This window comes from Pan troglodytes, chromosome Y (genome assembly GCF_028858775.2).
Source record: "Pan troglodytes isolate AG18354 chromosome Y, NHGRI_mPanTro3-v2.0_pri, whole genome shotgun sequence".
NCBI lineage: Eukaryota > Metazoa > Chordata > Mammalia > Primates > Hominidae > Pan > Pan troglodytes.
This window is the reverse complement of record NC_072422.2, coordinates 11,927,897-11,947,389: the sequence shown is the minus strand read 5'-3', so window position 1 is coordinate 11,947,389 and position 19,493 is coordinate 11,927,897. Positions and strand designations below refer to the sequence as shown.

General features: G+C 39.0%; 1 protein-coding gene across 1 annotated transcript; it reads right to left on the bottom strand.

Annotated features, from left to right (window-relative positions):
• Window positions 1-14,413: 14,413 nt before the first annotated feature.
• LOC100499476 (MTRNR2-like) lies at window positions 14,414-15,973 on the bottom strand. Its single transcript, NM_001193642.1, has one exon. The coding sequence runs from the start codon at window positions 15,017-15,019 to the stop codon at window positions 14,942-14,944; it is 78 nt and encodes a 25-aa protein (NP_001180571.1). The 5' UTR covers window positions 15,020-15,973; the 3' UTR covers window positions 14,414-14,941.
• Window positions 15,974-19,493: the final 3,520 nt, after the last annotated feature.

Here is a 19,493-nt window from a genome sequence, read left to right as displayed (position 1 = left end):
ATGTGGGAGTAAGCATCTTATATATGAATCTTTCCCATTGTTAAGATTGTGACTTCTCAGCTTCAACCCAATTTACAGGAGGTGTGGACTCACATACTCAAAGCCAGGACTTGTGTCGGACTGTGAAACTTATTTCTGAATATTTCTTAGTGTGTGATTAGGACATAAAAGTTAGCCCAGCTCTGAAAAATTTTACTGTCCTTTTTAGGCTATGACCACAGATAAAATTGTGACATACTTGGACTATACAACTAAGCCAACGTGTCTGGACCTACCTACAAAAGGCAGTTTTATATATCACTGGGACCAGCACTCAGTGATGTGAAATATATGCCTGATCTCTACCTGTAAATATTATTTGAGCTTATATCTAGGTCCATTATGTAAGTGATGTGACTCCTTTCTACTGCCTTGGCCCTGCACTTATGGTGCATTGTGACACAAAACTGGATACTGCACCCTGGTGGTTTGACTCCGTGTTTTGTGTTCCACCAACAGGAACTTTGTAACATATCACTTGGCTCAGCACCTGGGTAATGTTTCTTCTCTCTCTCCTCACCTTGAACTCAGCGGAGATTGTGACATATTGCTAAACCCAGTGCCAAGGTGAGGTCACTTTAATACCTTGATCCTGGACATAGAAACTATTGTGAAATACATCTAGGTCAATTGCCTAGATCAACTGAGTCTACTCTAACTCTTAAGCTTTTCCCACAGGTAGAATTTTGATATATCAGTAAAACCAGCATCCATGTGATGTGACCCCATTTTCAGGATTCCGCCCACAAGTATTGTGACATCTCACTGGACCAGCACCCACCCAGGTGACATGACCTTCCTGCTTGCTCTCTGCCCACAAGTGATATGTGCCATATATCTGAGACCCGAGAAGAGGACCAATCATTACTCTTAAACCTGGAGCCACGCTATATACATGATAGTGACTCCCATTCCTGGAATTTTCTGCCAGTGTTACTGTGACATATACCTTTTCCCAGCTCATGAGTAATTTAATAATCCTGCCTATATGCAGCCCACACATTTGGATATTTACCTCAGCAGAACACCTTGAAGATCTGATTCTCATGTCTTAAAAATATCCTCAGGGAGGATTGCTACATATTTCGGGACCCAACATCTAGTTATCTGACTATCTCTCCTGCCTAGACCCTGCTTCCACTGGGGATTGTAGCATTTCCAAGCTCTGCATCCAATTCATATGATTTTCTTGTCCTGTCCTTTCAACAGAATAAGTTTTGACATATCTTTGGGCCTATCATTTAGGTGATATGAGTCTCCTCTTCCATCTGGACAGTGCTCAAAAGAGACATTATGTCATACATCTCAGCGTAACCCCCAAATTGTGCAACTTTACTGCCAGGAACTTGCCTGCAAAGAGAATATTGGAAATTTTCTGGTTCAGCATTTAGGTGACTTGGCTGTGTTCACTGTTTCATTACAACAAAGTAAATTCCGATATATACCTAGGCACAGCTCACAGGCATGATAATGACTCTCATATGTGGACCCCAGAAATAGGAGTAATTTTGACTCTCATAACTTGCTTTAGAAACATGAGTGATTAAACCACTTTCTGATAAAAAAAAAAGTCAAATAGTATTATAACACCTCAGATATTTAATAAAGGCTTTGACTTGTACAGAGAATGTCACAACAGAACCCAGCAGAAATGGGAAATTGTGAGTCTCGTATTCTCACCCTGCTGACAGTAAGAACTGTCACTGTCTCACATATGTGAAGCCAACTCTCACTCATGAAAACAGGACATGTGTGATACTGTAAATATCCTTTTGGGTATTTTCTTCAAGTGTAATTGTAATATAAATATTTGTACAGTTTCTGTGGGATTTGACTCTCCATACCTGTTTCTGCCTACATATGTTACTGTGGTATTCACCGGGCCCAACTTTAGGTGATGTTTCTCTCCTTCCTGGTCCCTGCTGTCAGTAAGACTCATGGAATATTTCTAGATCCAGGACCCAGGTCATGTTATATTTCTGCATGACCCATGCCCACAGAATTTATTGTGATGTTTCACTCTGTCAACCACTTGGGTGACATAATTCTCCTCATTAGAATGGGCCCTGCACACAATGGGGAAAAATAACATATGGCTGGGCCAGGCACACAGGTTACAGTACTCTTTTGCTAGGGCCATGTCCCAAAGGGGATATTGTGACAAATCTCTTGGCCTATCACCTAGGTGATGTTGTTCTCTTTGGGTCCTGCTTCCCTGGATTGTGTCCTATTGCTAGGCTAGGTATTCAGGTGATGATACTCTTTCAGCAGGGCCATGCCTCAAGGAGGACATTTTGACATAACCCTGAGCGTATCATCTAGGTGGTTTGACTTACTACTTGGGCCCTGATCACGTGGAGCATTGTGACGTAAGGGTGGAACCTGCCCCTATTTGTTGTAACTCTCTTGCCTTGGTCCTGTCCTAAGGGAGTTTTGTGACATATCTAAGAACCCAGCATCAAGGTGATGTGGCTTTTCTACCTCCCTTCACCTCACATATTAGATTATATCATATACCTAATGAAGCACCTAGGTAATATGACCATTCTCTACTGCCAGATCTCTGCATACTTGGACCATTGGGCTATAGATGTGAGCTTGTTTGTTAATTGAATTGACTCTTTTCTTCTCCCTGAGCCTTTATAATGGGGTGATGTGGCATATTGCCAAGCCTAATCCTTAGGCAATATGACTCTACTCTTGTTTCCAAACCATGCCCATGAAAAGGAATTTTGACATAATGCAGGGCTCAGGAACCAGATGGCGTTCCTCTTCTACCTGGTTCCTGCATATAGAGAGACTTATGGCATATTTCTGGGCCCTCCATCCTGATAATGTATCTCTCCTTCCTGTGCCAGAGTGACAGAAAGTATTTTTACACATCGTGGACCTATTCTGCAGGTGTTTTTGCTCTCATCACTTTTCTGTTTTTTTTTTTTTTTCCACTTGGGATTGTGTCACATTGCTGAGCCCAGCACCCAGTTAATGTAACCCTAATTACTGTACCTTCCCTAGAGAGGGCATTGTGACATATTGCTTGGTACAGCACCTAAATTGTGCTACCTCCCTGCCAAGTTTTGTGTCTTACAAATGGGATTATGAAATTTACACTGCTTCAGCTCACAGGCAAGATGATCAAACTTAAATTGGGATTCCACCAATAAGAGATATGTTGCATCTCATTGCTACACTTGCAACAATAGGTAAGCTTATGAATTGTGTGTTTTTACAAAGCCCACAGAAGGTGACAACATTAACTTCGGTGGTACACAGAATTTCATAACAGGGTCCAGCAAAAAGTTAAGATTGTGACTCTTGATAACACACACAGATGAGGGCAAATTTGTCACCATTCCACATTTACAAAGCCCAGTGTGGAAGTCCTTAGTCTAACAAGTAAATAAATTACAAAGGTGAAATTGTGACATTCATATATGGATCTTGCTATAGGTAAGATGATGATTCATTTCTGGACCCAGATCACAGGCATAATAGCTCTTTTATCTGAAACCAACCTATAAGATAGATGTTAACTATCATAACTGGGTTTGTGGCAATATGTAAGATTGTGAGTCAATATGAGCATGTAGGCCTCAAAGCGGTTTCCAACTCTCATAAATGTTGCATAAAGCCGTTGAATGCTTGACAGGATTTCATGCAGTCCCCCAGAACACACAGTATATTGTAACTGTAATTTACACAGAAAGTTAACAAAATGAGGAGATCATGTTATATTGCTATGTTTAGTAACAAGGGATGGAGACTTTTTGGCTTAAATTCTTTCCCATGGGTGCATTGGGAAATATCGCTGTCTTAGAATTTTAATAATGTGACTTTTCAGTTTGGACCCTGCAAACAGGGAATATTATAACCTATCTTTTGGCGTATCATCTAGGTAATGTGTCTCTCCTGCCAGTGTTCTCCCCACCGGTGACACTGTGACATATAGCTTGATATAGCATCTAGGTAATGTGACTCTTCTCTCCTCCCTGGATGCTGCCTACTGAAGAAATTGTGACATACCCATGAGTGCAAGTCCTAGGTGATGTGACTCTTCTCTTTGTCCAGAACTCTACCAAGAGAGATAATTATAACACTGCTGATGCCAGCAACTAGAAAATATAAATATCCACTATTTTTTAACCCTGTATCTAGTGAGGATGATGACATATATTTTGAGACTTTACCCAGGTAATATGACTCTTCTAACATGGTCTTCCCTGCAAAGGAGATTATAATGTATGCCTGGCTCAGTACACAGATGATATGGCTCTTCTATCTTGTCTCTGTCCGAACATGAAGTTGTGACATATACCTGGGTTCAGCTCATATATATAATAATAACTCTTATAGCTAGACCCAGCCAGGGATGATATTTCAACTATCATAGCTAGTCTTGTGGCCATGGGTAAAGACCTAGGTCTCCCACCTGCAAGTATTCACAGAAAAATATGCTACTTAGGCATATTATATGAAGCCTGAGTGGTACCAAAAGTGTGATAACAGACACCAGCAGCCAGGGGCTATTGTGACTCTTGGATCTACACCAGATGACACAATTGTGATTCTCACAAATAAACAGAGCCTGTCAATGAGGTACTAAATCTCACATACATAAGCAGTCAAAGTTAAAAGTTGTTGTTCTCATACATGAATCTGATCCATGGGTAGTTTGGTGATGTTTCAACCATAATTCAGCCTACCTGTAGTGTTTTGACTCATCTCTTGGAACCCAATCTTCAATTGGGGTTCTTATACGTGGATATTGCCCATTGTTGAGATTCTGATTCCTGTACTTTGACTCAGATATTAGGAGATTTTGGCTCCCATACCAGAAGCCAGGACTTGTGTGGGACTGTAAAACTTATTTCAGAACATTTTCAAGTGTGTAATTGAGAAGTGTGACTTTGTCCAGCATCTGAGTGTTTTGACTCTCTTTGTAGGCCCAGACCACTGTAGAACACATTGTTTGGCAATGTGACAGAGGGCACTTTTTCATATTACTGGGACAAGCACCCAGCTGATGTTAAATATTGGCCTGAACCCTGCCTACAAGGAGCATTGTGACTTTTATCAAGGGCCATCATGTAAGTGATATTAATTCCTTCTACTACCTTTGCCTGGCACTTAGGGTGCACTGTGACCCATAATTGGTAACTCAACCCAGTTGATGTGACTCTTGTTGGGGAGGGCTCTGCCAGTTGGAAGCTTTGTAACGTATCACTTGGCTCAGCACCTAGGTGGGATTTCTTCTCTTTTGCCTGGGCCCTGACAACAAGATACATTGTGACACAGTACTAAACCCAGCACCAAGGTGAGGTCATTCTCCTGCACTGTCCTGCACACAGGGGGAGTTCTGACATATATCTAGGCCAATTGCCTAGGTGAAATTTGTCTTTTGTCCTACCTAAGTCCTGTCCAGAGGGGGGATTTAGATATATCACTGAAACCAGCATCCTGGTGATATGACTCATCTTCCAGAGTCCTGCCCACAAAGTGCATTGTAGTAATTCACTAGACCAGCACCCACTCAGCTGATGTGACTTTCCTTTCTTCTCCCAGAACACAGGTGATATTAAGCCATACACCTAAGACCAGATCAAAGGCCTAGTAAAGACTCTTGTACCTGGAGCCAGGACAGGAACAGCATGGTGACCTCATCCCTGAACATTTCCGCAGGTGTTACTGTGACATTTGCTTTGGCCCAGCTCCTGAGTGATTTAATAATTCTGCCTAATTATAGCCCACAGTTGACATTTTGACATGCACCTTGCTAGGAACTTTGGTGATTTGACTCTCGTGTCTTCACAATGTCCTCAGAAGGGATCATAACATATATCTGGACACATAGTCTAGGTTATATGACTCTCCTCTCCTGCCTCAACCCTGCTTCTAGTGAAGAGTGTAGCATTTCTAAGCTCTGCATCCAAATTACGAGTCTCTTGCCTAGGCCATTTCAACAAGAGGCATTGTGATTTATCTCTAGGCCCACAATTTATGTGATATACCTCTCCTGCCTGGACACTCTCCAAAAGGGGCATTATGCCATAGAGCTGGGCCTAGAACCCCAGGTTTGTGACTTTTCTGCCCACAAAGATAATATCTCTGGCTTAGGGTTCAGGTGTTGTGATTGTCCTGCCTGTTTAGTAACCACAGGAGGTGATGATGACATATAGCTAGGCACAGCTCAAAGACAAGGTAATAAGTCTCATATGTACACTCAGCCAATCAGAGAAATGTTGACTCTCATAATTAGGATTAGGGATGTAAGTGATGTAAAGCATGTCCTTCTGGTTAAAAGATCACAAAAATATTACAACCATCACACATACTTTATAAGATCCTTGGATTTTATAGTGAATGTCATAACAAGGCCAAGCACCCAGCAGAAATTATTAGTCTTATGTGTACTCCAAGCTGACAGTAAAGAATTTCACCATTACAGATAGTTGAAGGCAACTGTCTTACATGAAAGCAGGACATGTGTGATACTGTTAATCTAATCCCCAGAATTTCTTGTTTTTCTTTATTTTATTTTATTATACTTTAAGTTTTAAGGTACATGTGCCCAATGTGCAGGTTAGTTACATATCTATACACGTGCCATGCTGGTGTGCTGCACCAATTCACTCATCATTTAGCATTAGGTATATCTCCCAATGCTATCCCTCCCCCCTCCCCCCAGCCCACAACAGTCCCCAGAGTGTGATGTTCCACTTCCTGTGTCCATGTGATCTCATTGTTCAATTCCCATCTATGAGTGAGAATATGCGGTGTTTGGTTTTTTGTTCTTGCTATAGTTTACTAAGAATGATGATTTCCAATTTCATCCAGGTCCCTACAAAGGACATGAACTCATCATTTTTTATGGCTGCCTATTATTCCATGGTGTATATGTGCTACATTTTCTTAATCCAGTCTATCATTGTTGGACATTTGGGTTGGTTCCAAGTCTTTGCTATTGTGAATAGTGCTGCAATAAACATATGTGTGCATGTGTCTTTATAGCAGCATGATTTAGAGTCCTTTGGGTATATACCCAGTAATGGGATAGCTGGGTCAAATGGTATTTCTAGTTCTAGATCCCTGAGGAATCACCACACTGACTTCCACAATGGTTGAACTAGTTTACAGTCCCACCAACAGTGTAAAATTGTTCCTATCTCTCCACATCCTCTTCAGCACCTGTTGTTTCTTGACTTTTTAATGATTGCCATTCTAACTGATGTGAGATGGTATCTCATTGTGGTTTTGATTTGCATTTCTCTGACGGCCAGTGATGGGGAGCATTTTTTCATGTGTTTTTTGTCTGCATAAATGTCTTCTTTTGAGAAGTGTCTGTTCATGTCCTTCGCCCACTTTTCAATGGGGTTGTTTTTTTTGTTCTTGTAAATTTGATTGAGTTCATTGTAGATTCTGGATGTTAGCGCTTTTTCAGATGAGTAGGTTGCAAAAATTTTCTCCCATTTTGTAGGTTGCCTGTTCACTCCAATGGTAGTTTCTTTTGCTGTGTGGAAGTTCTTTAGTTTAATTAGATCCCATTTGTCAATTTTGTCTTTTGTTGCCATTGCTTTTGGTGTTTTAGACATGAAGTCTTTGCCCATGCCTATGTCCTGAATGGTAGTGCCTAGGTTTTCTTCCAGGGTTTTTATGGTTCTATATCTAACGTTTAAGTCTTTAATCCATCTTGAATCAATTTTTGTATAAGGTGTAAGGAAGGGATCCAGTTTCAGCTTTCTACATATGGCTAGCCAGTTTTCCCAGCACCATTTATTAAATAGGGAATGCTTTCCCCATTGCTTGTTTTTCTCATGTTTGTGAAAGTTCAGATAGTTGTGGATATGTGGCATTATTTCTGAGGGCTCTGTTCTGTTCCATTGATCTATATCTCTGTTTTGGTACCAGTACCATGCTGTTTTGGTCACTGTAGCCTTGTAGTATAGTTTGAAGTCAGGTAGTGTAATGCCGCCAGCTTTGTTCTTTTGGCTTAGGATTGACTTGTCGATGTGGGCTCTTTTTTGGTTCCATATGAACTTTAAAGTAGTTTTTTCCAAATCTGTGAAGAAAGTCATTGGTAGCTTGATGAGGATGACATTGAATCTATAAATTACCTTGCGGAGTATGGCCATTTTTATGATATTGATTCTTCCTACCCATGAGTACAGAATGTTCTTCCATTTCTTTGTATTCTCTTTTATTTCATTGAACAGTGGTTCATAGTCCTCCTTGAAGAGGTCCTTCACATCCCTTGTAAGTTGGATTCCTAGGTATTTTATTCTCTTTGAAGCCATTGTGAATGGGAGTTCACTCATGATTTGGGTCTCTGTTTGTCTGTTATTGGTGTATAAGAATGCTTGTGATTTTTGTACATTGATTTTGTATGCTGAGACTTTGCTGAAGTTGCTTATTAGCTTAAGGAGATTTTGGGCTGAGACAATGGGGTTTCCTAGATATACAATCATGCCATTTGCCAACAGGGACAATTTGACTTCCTCTTTTCCTGATTGAATACCCTTTACTTCCTTCTCCTGCCAGAACTTCCAACACATCCCTGTCTTGTGCCAGTTTTCAAAGGGAATGCTTCCAGTTTTTGCCCATTCAGTATGATATTGGCTGTGGGTTTGTCATAGATAGCTCTTATTATTTTGAGATACATCCCATCAATACCTCATTTACTGAGAGTTGTTAGCACGTAGGGTTGTTGAATTTTGTCAAAGGCCTTTTCTGCATCTATTGAGATAATCATGTGGATTTTGTCTTTGCTTCTGTTTATATGCAGGATTACATTAATTGACTTGCATATATTGAACCAGGCTTGAATCCCAGGGATGAAGCCTACGACTCCCACTCTATAATCATGGGAGACTTTAACACCCTACTGTCAACATTAGACAGATCAACGAGACAGAAAGTTAACAAGGATATCCAGGAATTGAACTCAGCTCTGCACCAAGTGGACCTAATAGACATCTACGGAACTCTCCATCCCAAATCAACAGAATATACATTCTTTCAGCACCACACCACACCTATTCAAAAATTGACCACATAGTTGGAAGTAAAGCTCTCCTCAGCAAATGTGAAAGAACAGAAATTATAACAAACTGTCTCTCAGACCACAGTGCAATCAAACTAGAACTCAGGATTAAGGAGCTCACTCAAAACCGCTCAACTACATGGAAGCTGAACAACCTGCTCCTGAATGACTACTGGGTACATAATGAAATGAAGGCAGACATAAAGATGTTTTTTGAAACCAACGAGAACAAAGACACAACATACCAGAATCTCTGAGACACATTCAAAGCAGTGTGTAGAGGGAAATTTATAGCACTAAATGTCCACAAGAGAAAGCAGGAAAATCCAAAATTGACACCCTAACATCACAATTAAAAGAACTTTAAAAGCAAGAGCAAACACATTCAAAAGCTAGCAGAAGGCAAGAAATAACTAAGATCAGTGCAGAACTGAAGGAAATAGAGACACAAAAAACCCTTTAAAAAATTAATGAATCCAGGAGCTGGTTTTTTGAAAGGATCAACAAAATCAATAGACTGCTAGCAAGAATAATAAAGAAGAAAAGAGAGAAGAATCAAATAGACACAATAGAAAATGATGAAGGGGATATCACCACCGATCCCACAGAAATACAAACTGTCATCAGAGGACACTACAAACATCTCTATGCAAATAAACTAGAAAATCTATACGAAATGGATAAATTCCTCGATTCATACACCCTCCCAAGACTAAACCAGGAAGAATTTGAATCTCTGAATAGACCAATAACAGGCTCTGAAATTGTGGCAATAATCAATTGCTTACCAACCAAAAAGAGCCCAGGACCAGATGGATTCATGGCTGAATTCTACCAGAGGTATAAGGAGGGACTGGTACCATTCCTTCTGAAACTATTCCAATCAATAGCAAAAGAGGGAATCCTCCCTAACTCATTTTATGAGGCCAGCATCATGTTGATAACAAAGTTGGGCAGAGACACAACCAAAAAAGAGAATTTTAGACCAATATCCTTGATGAACATTGATGCAAAAATCCTCAATAAAATACTGGCAAACTGAATCCAGCAGCACATCAAAAACTTATCTACCATGATCAAGTGGGCTTCATCCCTGGAATTTCATTTTATCATGACTGTGATATGATTCTTCATCAAGCACCTGTGTGATTTCACTCTTCAGACTGGTTCCAGCCTACAACGGGAATTTTGATATCTACCTGGGCCAATATTGAAGTGATGTGACTTTTCTGCCTGGATCCTGCTCTCAGTAAGAATTTTGATGTCACTGGATCCAGCACCCAGATGATGTTACGTTATTGCCTGCACCATGCCTACAAACATCATATTGACATATCGCTGTGTCAATCAGTTACAAGATCTAACTCTCCTCTCTGGAATGGGCCCTACACACAGGGCAGGATAGTGGCATACACCTTGGCCAGGCACACAGGTAATAATACTATTTTGCCAAGGCCATCACCAAAAGAGGGCATTTTGAAATATCACAGGGCCCATCAGGGAGGTGATATGGCTTTTCTGCTTGGGATCTGCCCACTTGAATAATGACATATTGCTAGGCCAAGCACAATGGTACTCTTTTGCCAGGGCCATGTTTAAGGAAGGCTTTGTGACATATCTCTGGGCCTGTCACCTAGGTGATATGACTTCCTGCTTGGACCTGTCCACTTGGTACTTTGTAACATAAGGGTGGAACCTGCACCTAGGTGATGTAACTCTCCAGCCTGGGTCCTTTTCTAAGGAGGACTTGTGAATATCTAAGAACCCAGGACCAGGAAATGTGGCTCTTCACCATCACTTCTGCCATCATTTCTGCCTATGTATTAAATTGGGACGTAAACATAAAAAAGCACCTAAGTGTGATATGATTCTCTTTTTTTACCTGAGCACTGTCTACTGATGACTTTAGGTCATATCTCTGAGCCCATGTCATAAATGATGTGACTCTCTCTTGTCTGGGTCTTTACAATGGAAAGATTATGATATGTTGATGACCCAGCACTTAGGAAATGTGACTCTTGGTTTGTTGCTGAAAAAATAAAAAACACCCACAAACAGGACTTTTGCAGTATTTCAGGGCTCAGCATTGGGATGATGTTGCTGCTCTGCCTAGGTCATGCATAAAGAAGAGATTACAGCATACTGCTCTGTTCTGCACCCTAATGATGTGTGATTCTCCTGCCTGTGCTAGAGCCAGATAAAGTGTTTTGACAAATTTTTGATTGATTGTGAAGTTGTTTTGGCTCTCATCACATTGCCGAATTTTTTTCCAAGTGTGGTTGTATCATATTGCTGATTCCAGCCCTTAGTTAATGTGACCATCTTTCCTAGGCCCTGCCTAGGGAGGGCACTTTTATATTGCTTGAAGCAGGACATAAGGGATGTTAACGTTCTGCTTAGATTTTTGCCCACAAATAGGATTATGACATACACTTTCCTTCAGCTCAAAAACATGATGATTAAGCTTACATTGGAATTCAGCTAAAAGGAGATATTTTGACGCTCACCATAGCTTTGGGATAATAGGTAAGGTCTTTCATTTCATATTTGTGTAAAGCTCACGGAAGTTTACAACACTAACTTATATCATAAAAACTTACGTGGTACAGACAGTTTAATAATACAGCCCAGCAAAAAATTTAAGATTGTAACTCTCAGCTACACACTCAGTTGAAAGCATAAGTTTTTCACATCCTGCATTTATGAAGCCCATTGTTGAAGTCCTGAGTCTAAAACGTGAATACAGAAGAAAGCAGGAATTCTGACTTTCATAACTGAATCTGACCACAGGTGGGATGGTGACTCACTTCTGGACCCAGCTCACAGGCATAATAGTGCTCTCATCCCTGAAGCCATCCTATAGGAGAAACATTAACTGTCATACCTGGGTTTAGGGCAATATGAAAGATTGAGTCTATATAAACATCTAGGCCTCAAGGAGGTTTGGAAGTCTCATATATTTTGTATAAAGTTCTCAGATGTAATAGAAAGTGTCATACAATGGCCAGCAAACAGGATAGATTGTGATTCTCATATACACAACTAGCTAACCATTAATGTTGTCACCCTTAAAGATGAGGAGATTGTCTCATATCCCTCAGCCTAGTACCTCTGGGTTGAAACATTTTTGGTTTAATTCCTTTTTGTAAGGCATTGTTATATATCAGTAGGTCAGAATCATGATAATGCGACTCTTCTGCCTGGGATCTGCAAACAGAGGATACTTTTACATACCTCTGGGCCTATTGGCTAGGTTTTATCTCTCCCCTGCCAGTGCCATGTTCGTGGGGGACACTGTGACATACTGCTAGATATGGCATCTAGGTAATGTGACTCTCATCTCCTGCCTGCATCCTGCCAACTGAAAAATTGTGACCTATCACTAAGTGAAAACCTATGTGACATGACTCTACCTTTTGTCCTGGACTCTGCCAAGGGAGGAAATCATTATATATTTCTGATCCCAGCACCCAGGTAGTGTGATTCTCTTTTATTTTCTTTATACCTGTCTAAACTGGGCATGGTGGCACATCACTTGAGTCTGTACCCAGGTGATAGAGCTCTTCTGCCTGGTTTCTGCCCACATGTTAGATGGTGTCATATAAGTTGGGAAGTACTTAGCTTCCACTATAACGGATAGATTCTTGATAGATACGGGGATGTTAATGTTTATTGATGAAAAATTTGAAACATAATCAATATTTGGGCTTGTTTTTTCATGCGGGGAGAAGCATGCCAGATATTAGAGAAGTTCTTTGGGTCACCTTGGACTCAGAAGTAAGGGGGCTATTCCTAGTTTTATTACTAGGGCAGTTATTATTATTAAGGATAAACCTGATTAATAGCGTTTATTGTTGTTCATTGACTGGAGGAAAGGTTATTGGAAATGAAACCTATCATGAGAATTATCGATGTGGTTTTATGTGTAAAGAAATGTTTTCTGGCTGATTCTGTAGAGCAGAAATTTATTTTTTTAATTAATATTGAGGTAAAAGCTATTTTATTTATTTCTAGTCCTGTTCAGATGAGAAATCAGTGTAAGCCTAGCATTGAGATAAGAGTTTCTGTGAAAATATTAATGAAGATAATAAGTTGAACTAATAGATTAATTAGTATCGGAATGGTATAATGAGCATTTTTAGAGTGTGGGCCTGATAGCCTATTTAGATGACCTTACTTTAGGTTGTGGTGTAATAGGTAGCACAGAGAATTTTGGATTCTCATGGGTAGGCTCAATTCCTATAGTTCTAGAAATAAGAGGATTTTAATGCCTATTGTTTACTCTATCAAAGTAATTCTTTTGTCAGACATATCTTATTTGTTTGGGGTTTAATACTGGAAATTAGGAAAGGCATTGCAATATATGAGATGCAGAATGCTGGTATAAGTGATAGAAAATTTTTTATAGAAAATGTATGAGTTGTTCTTAGTTAAATCAGGGGTATTCTGTTCCAATTTATAAAAACAGGGTGGTTAAAAGCAGGGTCTTGATAATAAAATTTGTGATATAGAGTGCTGATGAATGTATATTATATTTCTCCTAGGAAAATAGCAGCAGTTAGTGCATTTTTATGATCATATTCATGTATTCTGCTATAAGAAAGAGGACAAATGAACCTGCGGCATATTTGACATTGAAGCTTGAGAGTAACTCTGATTCTCCTTCTGTTAGGTCAAAAGGGGCTCGGATAGTTTCTTCTAGTGTGGAGATAAATCATATTATGGCTATGGGTCATAATGGTAGGAGCAGTCAGAGCAATTCTTGTGTTGTGATGAGTGCATATAAGCTAAATGAGACACTTATTATTAGAACTAATAACAGGATAATGGGTAGTGTGACCTCATATAAAATTGTCTGGGCCACAGCTTGTAATGCACTGATTAGTGCATAATTTGAATTAGCTGCTCATCCTGATCACAGAATAGATAGAAAACTAGGCTTCATGTAGCTAGTATAAATAGGAGGCCTGCATTAAAATTAAATAGAGGATCTGGTACAGGGAGGGGAGTCCACAAGAGGAGAGTGAAACAAAGGGCCAGAGTTGGAGAAATAATGTAAAGGGTAATAGTAGATGTTGAGGGATGTAAGGGTTCTTTGGTGAAAAGTTTTATTGGATCAACAAATGGTTGAAGCAGTCCATAGGGACCTACAGTGTTGGGTCCTTTGCACAGTTATATATAGCCTAAGAATTTTTTTTCAATGAATGTAAGGAATGCTATAGCAATTAGAGTGCTAAAAAGTAGGAGGAGGTTAATTATGGGCATGTTGTTAAGAAGAGGAGTTGAACCTATGATTATAAAGTTTAAAGTTTTATGAAACTGCCAGGCTCTGCCATTTTAACAAACCCTGTTCTTGAGTAGTGTGTGTGGTGATATGTTAGATTAAGATAACGTCATCTGTTGGGCAAGGGTGCTTTATGAAGTGAGTCCTATTTCTCTTGTCCTTTCATATTAGGAGAAACGTTAAATAGACAGAAACTGACCTGGGTTACACTGGTCTGAACTCAGATCACATAGGACTTTAATCCTTGAACAAAGGAATCCTTAACAGTGTCTGCACCATTAGGATGTCCTTATCCAACATGGAGGTTTTAAACTCTACTGTTGATATAGACTCTAGAATAGGATTATGCTGTTATCCCTAGGACAACTTATGTCATTGATCAAATTACTGGATCAATGTGTGTCAACTCGCTTAGACTACTGTAGTCTTAGTTTGGGTTGTGCAAAGGTTGAATTAGGCTCCGAGGTCACCTCAACCCAAATTTTGAATGCAGGGATAGTACACTAGGGCCTGTAGGCTCTTTTGAGGTTTTATTTGCATTAATGAATTAAAGCTCTATAGGATCTTCTCGTCTTATTTGTTTATATCCGCCTCTTCATGGATAGATTATCAATTTCACTGATTAAAAGTGAGAGACAGCTGAACCCTCCTATGGTCATTCATACAAGTTCCTATTTAGGGAACAAGTAATTATGCTACTTTTGTACGTTCAGGATACCTTAGTCATTGAACATTTTTCACTGGTCAGTCTGCGCCTCTAATACTAGTAATGCTAGAGGTGATGCTTCTGTTAAACAGGCAGGGTAAGATTTGCTGAGTTCCTTTTAGCTTTTGCAATCTTTCCTCAAAGCATACCTGTGTTGGATTAACAGTATAAATAATAGGGTGCACATTATATCAATTACTAATATTTGGCTGTTAGCTGTCAGTGAATTATTCTGGTCTGATGTAAGCTTATGCAAAAAAAATATTTTCATGTTACTTATATTAACATTATTGTTTATATTAAGTAATAGTTTAGTCCAATGTGATGTTAAAAGTTTAGTATGGTGATTAGAATTTAAGATAATTGGATGTTTAGCTTGAATGCTTTCTTAATTGGTGGCTGCTTTGGGACCAATTAGGGTGGTAATATTTTGTATTCTTTGTACGAAGGTTGTTTCCTGAGGTCTAAAGAGCTGTCCCAATTTAGAGTAACAGTTAAACTTACAGGGAGATTAAGTAATACTGTGAGTAAATTTAAAGTTGAACTAAGATTCTATCTTGGACAACCAGCTGTCACCAGGCTCAGTAGGCTTGTCACCGCTACTCATGAATTTTCCCATTCTATTTCCACATAGTTGGATGTGCTCTTTTAGCGTTTTTGAGTAGCTCTTCTGATTTTGGGGGACTTGGCTATTGTTCTCTGAGTAAAGTTATTTCTAGTTTACACATTATTCAGAATGTGTAAGGGCTTGTCTTTGCTTTTTAATGCTTTGCTCAGTTTTTTCATCTTTTCCTTATGGTACTATGACTGTTGTGCCAGGGTAAAAATTTATATTGCCTATACATTTTTTTTCTAAGGTAAATGGTATGATTAATATTGTTTGATAATATTTTTGGGGAGGTTTGGGGCTAGAGTTGGCTCAAAGTCATCAAGTTGTGATGAAATCTTCTGGGTGTAAGCCAGATGTTTTGGGTTAAACTACACTTTGGTTTGTCCAAGCACACTTTTCAGTATGCTTACTATTTTATGATGTATCTCTTCCATATGTGCACAGAGAGTTTTCAGTAATAGTAATTTCTATAATAATATTTGAGGAGGGTGACAGGTGGTATGTGCATACTTCAGGGCCTCATTCAACAAAGCAATCTACTCTTGGTTTACTGCTAAATCCTCCTTGAGCTGTTAGGTGTCATAAATGTAACTGTGAGATTTTCTGGGTATAGAAAATATAGTCCATCTCTTGCCACCTCATGAGCTGCAACTTGACCTAACATTTGTATGTGTATACTTGTGTTTATGCAAGAACCTTTTTAGGGTTTGCTAAAGATGAGGGTATATAGATTATGGGAAAGAGATGCTGAGGTATATTGGGGTTTATTGTTTATAAAACAGGCTCCTTTAGAGGGATATAAAGCACCACCAAGTCCTTTAAATTTTAAGCTGTTGCTTGTAGTATTCTGGTGAATAGTTTTGTTAATGTAACTATTAGAGTTTGGGGCTGAGCGTAGTGTGTTATCTAATCCCAGTTTGGGTCTTGGCTATTGTGTCTTCAGGATATTAAAACCACCTTCATAGTATATTTTATTTCAGCTGGAGTTTATTTTGCCACTTAGATGGAATTTAGCTTTACTGAGGGCAGACTTTAAACACTCTTTACACAGAGTTTCATTAGCTTGGATTAATCATATGGCTGCGGTGGCTGGCATGAAATTGACCAACCCTAGATATCAGTATAGCTTAGTGAAATATTCATTTATTACTAAATATTTATCACTGCTATTTCCCGAGGGTCAGTGGTTGAGCAAAGTGTTTTGAGCTGCGTTTGTTCATGCTTGGTACTTACTCCTTTTGATCCGGGTGATCTATAAGGCATTTTCACCAGAGCGGGGATGCTTGCTTGTGTAACCTTACTAAGATCTACTAGAAAGGCCAGGTTTAAATTTATTTGTTCATGGGATTGTCTAGACCTGTCTAGACATTTTCAGTGGCTTTCTTTGAAATGATTAAGCTATATTAACTGTGCAAATAATTAAGTCTAAAATTAGAATATGAGAAGGAAAGAAGTAAATATAAATAGTTGTTAATAGTTCTGAATATTCTGAGTCTAAACTTCAATTGGCAGAGATTTGGTTGAGAGGATTACTCATAATTTAGGGTGGGCGTCTAATTATTGCATTCATTATATAAAATGGAGGCTTGATTTGGGGGGTCTTAAGATTTTTTAGGAATATTTCATCAACCGAGGGGTAGCTCTTGGGGTATTCATTGTTAAAATATGGTTTTTGAGTTTTAACTGTGTTGACGTTTAGTCTCTTGTTTTTGGAATTTGGGAAGGATACATTTACCTTCATTGATGGTAAAGTCAGTGATAAGGGGAGGAGAAGTTTGTGAATTTAATCAGAAAAAAGTTCTTGAAAGTGAGCAAACCTGCATGAGCCTATGTGCCTATTGTTTAATTGTTACGTCTTTTAAGCATGAATAAATTAACAGCTATGGTTACTATGTGAGGCCAGAATATTCAATATAAGCTCAGCTTCTAGAATTAATTTGGCAGGAATTAAATCTGAGTTCCTCTACACTGATTCAGAGGGGACCAGGCCTTCCTTGGTGGTAAGTTACAGCAGCAGCCTCCAAAGTTGAAAATACCAAATTCATGACAGTGCCCTCATTAGAGGTTAATAGGGTGTAGCCCTTAGTCCACCAAGATGACTTATTGCAGGGGCATATGTGGGTGATCTTAGTTTTATGTCCTTGATGTAAGAACCAGGTGCCAGTTTTCCTTTCAAAATAGTCACCCACATGTGTTATGCATCCAGAATGAGGAGGGTAGTACTCCTGAGCAGGATGATGATTTTACAGAGGTTGGTAGATTAAGAAACCAGAATTTGGTAGTGGATATCCATGTTGACAAGAGATTTCTTGACAGAAATGTGCTATGTCTGATGAAAGAATGTATGCACTATGTAATATTAAGGATGTCTAGTATGATTCAATATTCATATGAATTAGAATTGTATTGTACAGTCAATAGTAGTAGATGTACCATAGTTGATTAAGGGAAGGTTAATACATGCTTATTTGTATGTGGACTAGATTTGTAATATATCCACATGTATGGAGGTATGAATAAACAATAATAGTCCTACATATTATTCATGGGGACTAAGAGTAATACACAAAATACATAAAAGCACTAATGTATTAGAGCTAGTTGATTAATACTGATACCGTAGTTTAAGTGTGTGCTGTAAAAAAAATCAGGGGTAGTTTAATGAGAATTTCAGCTTTGGATGTTGATGGTGAAGCAGGAATGCTTTTTCCCTGAGTTATCTTGGGGAGGGGATTCTCCATTTCTTGTTTAAAAGACCAGAGTATTGAATTACACTGCAAGAAAATTTTCATTTAAGTAATTTATTTTCAATTAGGGTAGTAAGCAGTATAACGGTGAGGATGGTAGAGAAGTACATGATAGATGCTGTCTGTCTGATGACAAAAAACGGGTATTTGACAGACTGCCCTCCAATTCATGTGAGTGTAAACAGGTCAGCCACTAGGATTCAGAATATGAATTGATTTAATGGCTGGCATATTATTCTTTGTTATTTAGAATTGTGAGGTACAGGAATAACTGCCAGAATGGGGATGGACAATATGAGGGCAGATACACTTCCTAGTTTGTTAGAGATAGATAGTAAGATTGAGTGTGCAAACAAAAAGTACAACTATTGCTTAATGTGGGGTGAGGTATTGAGGGGGTTGGCTAAACTCTTAATTATCTGAATTGCTCAGGAGGTCAGGTGGAAATAGTACTAGAGTTATCAGAAGGAGAAGAAAAATTAAAACTGGATATCTTTGGTTTTTTAGTAGGGGTAGAATGTGATTTTGTCTGTGTGTGATGAAACCCCTAAAAGTTTGTTAGATCCTCTTTTATGCAAGAATAAAAGGTGAATGGTTGCTAGAACAGTATTGATGAAAAGTAAGATGAAAGATGAAAAGTTGTGTGAGGGTGGCTTTGTGAACTGAGAATCTGTCTCAGATTCATTGTACAAGGTCTATTCCAATATATTGGATGGCTGATGGTAGATTTATAATTACTGTAGCACCTCAGAATAATATTTTTCCTCATGGGAGCATGTAGATTATGAATGCTGATGCTATAGTTGTGAATAAGAGGATAATGCCAACATTTCAGATTTCTAGGAATAGAAATGATTAATAGTGTAAGTCTCGGCCAGCATGTAAGAGGAAAATGAAAAATATTGAATGGCCATTGTCCTGAAAATAGCGAACCATTCAGCTGTATTTTACATCTCATCTGATATGAGTGACTGAAGAAAATGCAGTTGAGGTGTCTGAAGTCTAGTGCAAGGCCAAAAATAATCCTTTGAGGATTTGGAGAATTAGGCTGACACCAAGAAGTGGGCTGA

Coding starts and splice junctions, on each gene's coding strand:
- LOC100499476 (NM_001193642.1), bottom strand. CDS start 15,019: ATGACCATAGGAGGGTTCAGCTGTCTCTCACTTTTAATCAGTGAAATT.